The 11,992-nt window shown below is 37.6% G+C and overlaps 1 protein-coding gene across 1 annotated transcript; it reads right to left on the bottom strand.

Annotated features, from left to right (window-relative positions):
- Positions 1-445: 445 nt before the first annotated feature.
- On the bottom strand, positions 446-5,708 carry zgc:154075 (uncharacterized protein LOC556929 homolog). The gene is made up of 13 exons (XM_063015730.1): positions 5,616-5,708; positions 5,134-5,218; positions 4,977-5,050; positions 4,764-4,823; positions 3,627-3,734; positions 3,488-3,544; positions 3,280-3,407; positions 3,099-3,153; positions 1,962-2,054; positions 1,568-1,702; positions 1,317-1,418; positions 1,069-1,230; positions 446-757 (listed from the first exon to the last, which is right to left on the bottom strand). Exons 1-13 carry the CDS (start codon positions 5,706-5,708, stop codon positions 638-640), a joined length of 1,272 nt encoding a protein of 423 aa, XP_062871800.1. The 3' UTR covers positions 446-637.
- Positions 5,709-11,992: the final 6,284 nt, after the last annotated feature.

Here is an 11,992-nt window from a genome sequence, read left to right as displayed (position 1 = left end):
ATCTATTGCTGCTGGTTGAGTTGGTCATCTTCTAGACCTATATCAGTGGTCACATGATGCTGCACACGGGGCGCTGTTGGATGGATATTTTTGGTTGGTGGATTATTTTCAGTCCAGCAGTGACAGTGAGGTGTTTAAAAACTCCATCAGCACTGCTGTGTCTTGTTTATTTGTAAGTATGTTAGTTGTTTAACAAAGTAGAACAATTTGTAAAAGTGTACAGTATTGTAGCAAAGGGTCAATCCTCACATTGTAGTTTTTCCATTTGCTTAACATTTCCCTCTTAAACCTCCCACTCAACAAAAAACATGCATACCGATGGCAACCCCAAACTGCCCTTAGATGTAAGTGAATCAAATCGTGTGGTACTCTGCAATAGACTGCCACCTTGTTCTGGGTTTATTGTTAATACTATGTTTATTATTACAAAAAAATTACAAATCGGTCAGTCATTAGTCATCATACAATACATAATAATGTATAATAATTACTACATTTAGTGAGGAATCTTTTGCAGAAAAAAAAACAGACTACACTTTCACTAATCATTGGAAACAATGTCATGTCTGTATAATATCTGTATAATTTTTTATATAAAAAACTTTATTATACAGCACTCAGTCTTCCTCTCCTAGTCTCAATCAGTTGCACAGTACACAACTCTACTCTCTAAACGAGAACGTTCAGCCTCAAACACCAGCCTGTGACTCGCCAATGTTTCCTTTGGACCGGACTGGACCAGCTTCGGGTTTCCACTCTGAAAAGAAGAGAATATCCATTAATAGATTCCTGTAATTATACATTCTTTGTAGGGGACATTAATTTTCCCTCAAAATATAATTACCAGATCTCTAACTCCTCATTAAGAGCTTATGTGTAGATACAGTATGTTTACATACAGTAATTAACAAAGATTTCTTATTAGTATTACATGATCTGTACATTTGTATGTTATGTTGTAACCACCACTTCTAGGACTTATGTACACTTGATTTGAAAAAAAAATTAAATCCCAACAATAAATGCAAAAGCATAAAAAGTTCATTTGACAGACTGTATGCAACTAACCGTGACTGCTGAAATGAAGGAGTCCACAAGGTGATAATCTGCAACCCCATGACCACCTTTGTCAAAACCTTCTGGTACATTAATATCCACGGTGTGCTTTGTTGACTTCTGAGTAAGGAAGTCAAATACTTTAAGTTCATGGCCATTGTAGGACAGCTCCCCCTAAGAAACCAGTATAGGAATGTCAAATTTACCTCAACAGTAAAAAGAAGGTATTTATTCTTGCGATATAAAACAGTATGTCTTACCTTACTGCCATAAATAGTGGTTTTACGATTGCATATCTCTTCTGTAAATGCCACCATGGTAAAAGAAGCAGTGAGCCCCCCTTCAAATTCCATGTTAACAACCTGATGTGGCAGGAAAGAAGATTTTATCCAAGTAATAATGAATTCATCACAACATATATTGTCAGATCTAGTCTATATTTCTGAATACACTGAATATTTAGTATATAAAAGATACTGAGTATTTTCAAAGATTTCGAAGAATGTCTGACCTGATTGGAGCACACATCGTTGTCGCATTCATAGACACAGCGGCCATACGGACCTGTTCTTAAGGCCTCAGTTACTGACTCAATATCAGGAATTGAGGTGGAGCACACTACAGACACTGGCCATCGCACCCAACCCTAAAACACATAAAAACATAGGCAAAAGTCTCATCTGTAGTAGGATCACTCTCACAGATAAGGTGTGTTCTGTCTGGGCCAGGGGTCAAATGCATTCACTGAATTTAACAAGACAACAATTTCTCTCCTAACATATATACAGTAGGTGGCCAACAAGACTAACACACCTGTGCACTCTACTACTGGATACAGTACTTAAGTTCAGGTGATGACAGGAGGATATCAAAATGCATGATTATATTAAATGCATGATTATTACCTGCTTAACCCTGTCCAAGTAGATTTTCTTTGCAGAATACGCGCAGTCACTTTCCACAGGACAGTCCAAGCAATGGTTAGATGCCCCTGGTGGCTAAATGAGCAAAATTATTAAGACAAAGGTAAGTTACAGTGTGACAAAATATATTTATTAACTCACAATATTAAAAATACAAAAGTTTTGTATTTGTAATTAGTAAAATATGAAATATATTTAAAAAAATAGTATTCAAGAGTACAGTTACTTTGGCATTTTATCAAAACAATTCTGCTAAGCCATGTAACTACCGCTTTACTGTGATAAGGATTTATTATTAGTAGCTATGCTGTTAACTGTCAACAACACAGCCTTTTTTTAGTGTGCAAGTGAATTGATTAAACTTGAATACAAATGGAATATATTTATACAAGACTAAAGATAACTAGTTTGTAATTGTAAAGTGTACCAGCTATAACACACAAATATAGTTTGTTTTTTAAAAATCTGAAACCAGGCAACAATTTCCACCACTACTATGCTGTGATATAAACTGCTACTGTGATATTAAACATCTTATAACATGATGAAGGATTTTGGATGTATTAGCCACCTTTAAAGAATAATATACTGAAGAATTATTCTAAAAAATATAGAAAAAAACACACACTTTCCTTATATAGCATGCAAATTTCTCTGTAGCGCTTCACAAGGGTTGTCAGGTGCACTATTTTCAAGGGAAAGTGAACCCATCATGAAAAGAAAAACTTTTTTTAGGAGCAGTGCATGTCTGAATACTATTTGTCCCTTGAGCTTGTTAGGCTTGCTGTTGGCTCTTGGGCGCTTGCTTGCAGTCCTTTCGAACTCTACAAGTTCATTAGCTTAAAAAGCTAAATGCAAATTACTACACGCATAGTTTTATTTTATAATTATAAGATTGTTTTGTCTTTGTTTTAATATTTTGTCACCCCTTTAACAATAACTACGAGAGAGAATGCATTAGTGGTTATGCATAGGGATATGTGTGCCAATTTAAAGTGTATTTTACATGACATTTGTCTTTACTAAAATGTTACAACAGTGTATTGGTGTTCCATCATGAATATTTTTAAGTATTTTGCCCAACCCAAACATTTATATAATCGTTACGTTTAAACAAACCTTATTTTCTTTTTGGAAATGGCTAAGAGATCCAAAAGATGAAACCTTGATACACCTGAAACCCATTAAAAATGTCAAATGCATTGCATCATCATTATTATTCCCCCAGATTTGCACAGTCTTTGGTAAGTAAGAAACTTGTATAACTTGCACAACAAAACAGTGCATATATGCTACACACCTGCGTCCAGCCCAGTGATGAATCAGGTCCACATCATGGCAAGATTTGGCTAAAAGAGCAAACGAGCTTTCAGCCTCATTTCTCCAATTTCCTCTTACAAAGGAGTGAGCAAAGTGATAGAACCCTACCTGACAAAACAGAGTTGGTTGATTAAACATAAACATAACAGATTGTGAATATTATTTACATTAATCATAACTGATCATACTGGTTCTAGGTGCTGAATGTGAATGACATCTCCAATGGCCCCACTGTCAATCAAAACCTGAAAAATACACATGAATTCCTTATTTGTCATGGTAATTGGATATCCCATTTAGATTTAATTAAAGTGAAGACATGCTTACTTTTATTCTGCTGATGAACGGGTCATAACGGAGAACATGACACACAGTTAGCATTACACCACTTTGGATACAAGCCTCAGCAATCTCGGTGCAGTCCTCTAGAGTAACCTGCAAAGAGAGAAATTAAAACAGATCTGAAGACTTCATCTTCAGTAACTGCTTTATTCCACTAAAGCTCATTGTGGATTTAAGCCTATTTTGGGAACACTGGTTGCAAGGTGGGACTACCCCTGGTGCCAGTTTACGGCAGGGCATCATACAGCCATTTTCATGTTTTACCACTGCTTTATCCTGGGTCTTTATCAAGGTTGCAGGGGGTCCGGTTTTCCCTAAAATCACTGGTCGCAGTATAGTAACACACCAATTCATGTCTGTATGTAAATGCCTAAATGGCCGATTGCACAGCTGGGGATCCCAGTGGTAGAAGGCTAGCGTAATTTATCGCTGTCTGGAGTTAAAAAATGTACACCGATCAGCCATAACATTAAAACCAACTCCACAGTTCCACTTACCATATAAAAGCACTTTGTAGTTCTACAATTACTGACTGTAGTCCATATATTTCTCTACATACTTTTTAACCTGCTTTTACTCTGTTCTTCAATGGTCAGGACCCCCACAAGCCACCTTGAAGATGTAAAGTCAAAGATGATCACTCATCTGTTGCTGCTGTTTGAGTCATCTTCTAGACCTTCATCAGTGGTCACAGAACGCTGCACACGAGGTGCTGTTTGGCTGAATATATTTTGGTTGGTGGACTATTCTCAGTCCAGCAGGGACAGTGAGGTGTTTAAAAACTCCAGCAGCTGATCCACTTATACCAGCACAACACACTGCAGTGCTGAGAATGATCCACCACCCAAATAATACCTGCTCTGTAGTGGTCCTGTGGGGGTCCTGACCATTGAAGAACAGCATGAAAGGGGGCTAACAAAGCATGTAAAGAAACAGATGGATTACAGTCAGTAATTGTAGAACTACAAAGTGCTTCTATATGGTAAGAGCTGATAAAATGGACAATGTGTGTAGAAACAAGGAGGTGGTTTTAATGTTATGGCTGATCGGTGTATGGTGTTTAAAATGTGGAACACATAAACACATTTTTGGCTAGAGTAAAAATATATTTGAAAAACTTACAGCCATTGGTTTCTCCAGTAATATATGATAACCCTTTTTTGCCAAAGCTACTGCAGGTTCCTGTAAAACAGATGACTTTAGTCAGACAAACCCAAATGACAAAAACTTTAAAATTATAAAACAGATGGACTGAAAGTTTATTAAAGTCAATGGTGAATGCAGTTATGCTAAACATTTAGGTTAAGCATTAATTAAAGTGATCATGTCATAAACCTTATGAAGGCGATCAGGAGTGCAGATAAACACAGCATCTGCAAACTTCTCCCTCTCTGCCACACAGTGCCAATCTGTAAACACCACATATAATAAATGGTTTTAAGTTTGAACAATGTTTTTCAGGTATCACATTTGAGAAGGAGTGAACGGTTACCATCAAATACGTTTTCATTAGCTACTTTGTGGGCCTCCTGGAGCTTCTTTCGTGCAAAACCTCTTGGGTCAGCAATTCCTACTACCTACAGTAATATGCAACAATGCATATTAAAAACCATGCATTAATATAAAGTTGGTTACAGGATTTTCAGGTAGCATTTCTTGATGCAGCGGTGAACTGCGTGGAGTGACAATAGTTTTCCGAAGTACTCCAGAGCCAACGTAGCTATATTTATCCCAGTAGCATTACAGTTTTTCATGCAATGCCATCTAAAGGCTCAAAGATAAAAAAATATGCATTTTTATACCCAATAATGATACCCTCACATGTTACTAATTCACCTGCTGACTGTGGAATATTTCAAATGGGTGTAACTTAAATATTGTCTTATTATCTTTTTCTTGTACTTATGGTAGAAGTACCTATAAATAACTTCTGATTGACTATTGTACTAAAGAATTCAGACAGGAGTTACATACCTGCATGCGATCTGGATGGACAGAGGCATAATCAGAGTAGTTCTCACCACGGTTCCCAGCTCCAACCACGATGACTTTAACAGGTGACGGCATGTTAACACCAGCCTACAGATAAATACGCATATAGTAGAATATTTGCTGTATTGGTTATAAGTTAAACTACAGCAGTAGGTCACAGTTTTCACCCACAATCACAGTATTAGAACAAGGATAATGATTGACTTCCTCAGAAGACCGGACTGACTCTGTACAGTCTTGTTTTTTGAACTTTAGCAAAGAAAGGTAACCCACAAGCCCACAAGAGTCTAACCAACTGTAAATAGTAAAACACATCTTGCCAACCCAAACAAGAACACCCTAGATGGTAGGTGAACTAGCCCCCTCCCCCAAAAACAACCCCCCCCCCCCACACACACAAACTACACACATACCCATGATCACCCAAGTACCTAAATTATGGTTGTGTTTTTTTAGAGGTTTTCCCAGGATTATAATACACTCATGATATATGCTTGTATCAAATTGTTTAAACAATTTAGTTTTACTGCACTCTTCAGATATTACCACCTTATTTGCAATGAACAATAAAAATATTTTCTAAGCAATTTGTATGCCATACTACTGAACTCTTGAGAACTATTAGATTTCACATACAATTTTCACGTCGCTGTATGCTACTTGTTACATCTAAGACCATATTTTTACATCCATCAACTTTTCATTTATATAAACATTAAAATTGTAGCATGTTAAACAGTGATCAAAACAAAAGCAAACACCTCTAATGGTGATCAATTCTTATTACTCATAATACTCAGATCAATTTAAAAGGTTGCAGAATTTCAGACGTAACATTTTATTTCTATTAAGCATGCACCTGTTTCTTTATTTTACAACCAAGCTAGTCTACAAACTTACCTTCTTTCAATGAGCTGTAGCAATCAACCTGGCATTCAAAGATCAGTGCTGCCCAAGTGTGTCTTCTAGCAAATTATTAAGCTGTTACATTTTACAAGTGGCTGACTAAAGGAGGAGTGTATTTGCTGAACATATTCTATGTGATAGTTCCTGTCTAACTTTTATTAGTTTGAATACAATACACAAATTAGCACTTAAACATAAAAAGATAAATTATATGTACAGTGTATCACAAAAGTGAGTACACCCCTCACATTTCTGCAAATATTTTATTATATCTTTTCATGGGACAACACTATAGAAATAAAACTTGGATATAACTTAGAGTTGTCAGTGTACAACTTGTATAGCAGTGTAGATTTACTGTCTTCTGAAAATAACTCAACACACAGCCATTAATGTCTAAATAGCTGGCAACATAAGTGAGTACACCCCACAGTGAACATGTCCAAATTGTGCCCAAAGTGTCAATATTTTGTGTGACCACCATTATTATCCAGCACTGCCTTAACCCTCCTGGGCATGGAATTCACCAGAGCTGCACAGGTTGCTACTGGAATCCTCTTCCACTCCTCCATGATGACATCACGGAGCTGGTGGATGTTAGACACCTTGAACTCCTCCACCTTCCACTTGAGGATGCGCCACAGGTGCTCAATTGGGTTTAGTCCATCACCTTTACCTTCAGCTTCCTCAGCAAGGCAGTTGTCATCTTGGAGGTTGTGTTTGGGGTCGTTATCCTGTTGGAAAACTGCCATGCAGCCCAGTTTCCGAAGGGAGGGGATCATGCTCTGTTTCAGAATGTCACAGTACATGTTGGAATTCATGTTTCCCTCAATGAACCGCAGCTCCCCAGTGCCAGCAACACTCATGCAGCCCAAGACCATGATGCTACCACCACCATGCTTGACTGTAGGCAAGATACAGTTGTCTTTGTACTTCTCACCAGGGCGCCGCCACACATGCTGGACACCATCTGAGCCAAACAAGTTTATCTTGGTCTCGTCAGACCACAGGGCATTCCAGTAATCCATGTTCTTGGACTGCTTGTCTTCAGCAAACTGTTTGCTGGCTTTCTTGTGCGTCAGCTTCCTTCTGGGATGACGACCATGCAGACCGAGTTGATGCAGTGTGCGGCGTATGGTCTGAGCACTGACAGGCTGACCTCCCACGTCTTCAACCTCTGCAGCAATGCTGGCAGCACTCATGTGTCTATTTTTTAAAGCCAACCTCTGGATATGACGCCGAACACGTGGACTCGACTTCTTTGGTCAACCCTGGCGAAGCCTGTTCCGAGTGGAACCTGTCCTGGAAAACCGCTGTATGACCTTGGCCACCATGCTGTAGCTCAGTTTCAGGGTGTTAGCAATCTTCTTATAGCCCAGGCCATCTTTGTGGAGAGCAACAATTCTATTTCTCACATCCTCAGAGAGTTCTTTGCCATGAGGTGCCATGTTGAATATCCAGTGGCCAGTATGAGAGAATTGTACCCAAAACACCAAATTTAACAGCCCTGCTCCCCATTTACACCTGGGACCTTGACACATGACACCAGGGAGGGACAACGACACATTTGGGCACAATTTGGACATGTTCACTGTGGGGTGTACTCACTTATTTTGCCAGCTATTTAGACATTAATGGCTGTGTGTTGAGTTATTTTCAGAAGACAGTAAATCTACACTGCTATACAAGCTGTACACTGACAACTCTAAGTTATATCCAAGTTTCATGTCTATAGTGTTGTCCCATGAAAAGATATAATGAAATATTTGCAGAAATGTGAGGGGTGTACTCACTTTTGTGATACACTGTATATTTGCATGATATAGCACAATACAAAAATGTCAAAGCTTTAATTGAAAAATGTTAAATCGTTTTTGTATGGATTTTTATATGCTTTGGTATTAGATTGACCTATTTCCCTATATTCAGAGATGTGATTCTGGTATTCATCTATCAAAATTGGAAAAAATAGAATTAATGTTTTGGGCTTCCAACTATTTTAAGCAAAGCACCTGCAAACCCCAATAAATATCAAGAAACCAAAAAACCTAGTTAACAACAAAGTCATTGCTACCAAAGTTTTTTCCCTTGTGTTTGATGCTCAACAATCAATTAGTTTGGCAGTGTTTCAGATAGAGCCCTATGTTCTCTCTGAATTTTTGGAACACAACATTTCAGTTTGGTTAATATAACTTCATAAAAACATGCAGTATAAAAATATACAAATGGCAAATTTGTTCCTAATTTAATGGTAAACATACCCTATTTATATAGGCACATCGGAGTCAATGGTTACTTTAATTATATCACTTACGAGGAATGTAAAGACCACACGAGAAGTAAAATGGTATAATATTTATATAATGAAATTTAATGTGAAGTAATTCAAGTTTTGGACTTTTGTGATCTAATCAAACAGGCACAGAAAAAAATAAAATCAGTAATAAAAATGGTAATAAACGTCATATAGAAACTGCCCAAAATAATGACATTAAACATATAATAATCATGCATATATGTGCTTATGGCCTGGACTAACCCACTGATCCAGCTATATATACCAACGCAAGCCAATAATGTATCTGTAATCCAGCTGTGTAATAGAACAGGTGTAATACAGGTGTAAGACATTCTTACCTACCGGTACCTACAGCAACTCTCTTCTTTCTCGTTTCTGATTTACTAGTACTGTGCGATAACTACAACTTCACATGTCCTGTCTGTAGCTATTGTTAGTAATAAAGAAATAATTTACACTCACAGTTTACAATCTAATCTACAAAAACGAAGTTTTTCAAGCTGAACAGCTGTAACTCCAATCCTTAGGCGATGTGATTGGCTGAAGCCCAAACCGTTCGCTAGTAAATATTAGGTGAACCACAAATGTTAGTGAAATCCTTGTTTTTACGTCTATTCTAGTGCACCTAAATAGGGAGTATTGTGTGGTTTAGGATTCAACCCTAGATTTCGAGCTCACTTCCTCAATTTCGCCACACCAAACCTCACGTGATAATAGCAGATGAGGAACGAGAACCACACAGTCTTAGGTTTAAAAATATTACTTTAGAATTTTAAATGCTAAAGGATTTAGATTTTTATTTACCTAAATTATGGGGAATGGGGGGGGGGGGGGGGGGGTACAGCTGCAGACCTTTAGAGCAATTGTTCATAAACCTTTTGCATACAAGAACCTTCTTGTGCTAAAAATCTACTTATATGTATTACAATATGTTTATTAAAAAATAACAGTAGGTAATTTTAATTTCTAATTAGTTTTTTGTTTCTTATATATTCAAAGCAATGATGGTAATGGTAGCTCATTACATCCTTAGCAAAGTGCTTGCTGTGAACATAATTTACCTCTATAATTTAAAGAAATGCATCTGTCTTTCAGATTATTAAAATCCACTTTTTTTTTTCATTCATTCATTTATTTCAATTATGTTGGCCCTCTCGCAGCAGTTATTGAAGGGCCGTTCCAATTAACAGGATAAGAAAGTGTTCACTTCAGAGGGCCATTTGCCACTGTCACTTTTGAATGGAACAACTGATGTGAAACATTAAAATGAATGTTGCATTTATACTAATACATTGTTATTGTATTTAATGTTCAACAATCAATCAGTTTGGCACAACATTATAAACGTCTAAAACATGCAGTGTAAAAATATACAAGTGGCAAATTTGTTCCTAATTTAAATCTTACAGACAGTATTTTTGTTATTTTTATTTCCTTTTCTTGATGACCCCCTTCAGACTATGTACTATGTGAGAATAGGTGGTGATCTCAGAATATCACACACTATCTAGTGAATATTTAAAATGAACACAATGCACTGTAATAGTTCATTATCCAATTAATTTAGCCTAGCTGATACATAATACCTATACGTATTACACTAGACAGTGTGTAGGGGATAGGGAACACAAAGCAAATTGGAACACAGATAACTGATTCACCCGTTGTAGGGTCCTGGGAGGATTGTGGGAATTGAGCTTCTGCAGCAATGGCTTGGTTGTTAGCTCGGTTATCTGTTTCGTTATGTTTATTATGGTTTGCTGGAGCAGTGTTTGAAGACCAAGTAGGAAAATTTGATTGGTATGTACTCGTAGTTGTCTTGTACAAGTAATTGTTAATTTTGTGGATACTGTTTCTGTATTTGTAAAGACATTGCTGGTGTTTGTGAGAAGCTAAGTGCTAACTGCTATTTAGCTGATGAATGAGATTTTCTTTCACACCCATTTTCGTACAAACCCCGCCTTCTATCAAAAACGGTTCAACAGTACTGGAGCGCGATTTGATAGTTTTACTGTCAGTATGAATTACCGACCAATCCCAATGCAGGAGGCGGATATTTGTCGGAAACGGGTAGGAAATTAATTCTCATGTAAGGGCAACTGCCGGCTATAACGTAATATTGATCTTTTTATGTCAAAGTATGGCTGTTGCCACAGTCCCAAAGCTTAACACCAACACATTATTTGTGGTGCACTACAAAGTCAATATTTGTGGACACCTGGCTGACACCTGAACATCTTAGTGCAATACCCTGGGTAATAATGTGGAGTTGGTTCTCAGTTGCTACTATAACAGGTCACACTCAAAGAACATTTGCCAGATTTTGGAACATGACTGCAGAAATCCACTACCATTCACCAAGAATAGTAACAATTTGTCGGGTTAAATACTGATGGCTTATAAGACCTGGTTTTCACTTGGCATTTCAATTGATTTTATAAGCCAAGCTTTGTCCCTTGTGGCATTGTCATATAACAGTGAATCCCTTTTGTGATGCTTGTTGTTATAATTATTAACATTTCTATGATGTCATTGCAAAATTACTTTAATTTAGTAATTTGCTGAAAGGGTTGAGTCCAAACCATTATTCCTTAGTCACTCCAGGGACAGTGGTAGCCTAGTGGGTAGAGCTTTGAGCTAACACCCGAAAAGTTGGGAGTTTAAATCCCAGCTCTGCCATTCAGCCACTGTTGGACCCTTTCATTTCATTTTCAGCATTTAGCTTTTATCCAAAGCGACTTACAGTACACTCACTGTCTAAGCAATTGGGGGTTAAGGGCCTTGCTCAAGGGCCCAACAGTGGCAACCTGGCAGTGATGGGGCTTGACACAGTGACCTTTAGATTACTAGTCCAGTACCTTAACCGCTAGGCTTCAACTTGAGCAAGGCCCCTAACCCTCTCTGCTCCAGGGGTGCGCTCTGACCCCAGCTTCCAAACAAGCTGGGATATGCAAAAACAGAATTTCGTTGTATTGTACACCTGTATATGTACATATGACAAATAAAGGCATTCTATTCTATTATTCTATTAAAAGTTTCCTCTTTTGGAAAGTAAGATGTCCTTTGAGATCTCCCAAAGCCAGCAATATTTGTCAACTGCCAGGCAGTGAAATATCTAGCCTCCTGCATCAGGACTGAGCTAACAGTGGTAAAC

This window comes from Trichomycterus rosablanca, chromosome 19 (assembly GCF_030014385.1).
Source record: "Trichomycterus rosablanca isolate fTriRos1 chromosome 19, fTriRos1.hap1, whole genome shotgun sequence".
In the NCBI taxonomy this organism is placed as follows: Eukaryota; Metazoa; Chordata; class Actinopteri; order Siluriformes; family Trichomycteridae; genus Trichomycterus; species Trichomycterus rosablanca.
Note: the sequence above shows the minus strand (reverse complement) of the source record. Positions and strands in the feature narration are given on the sequence as shown.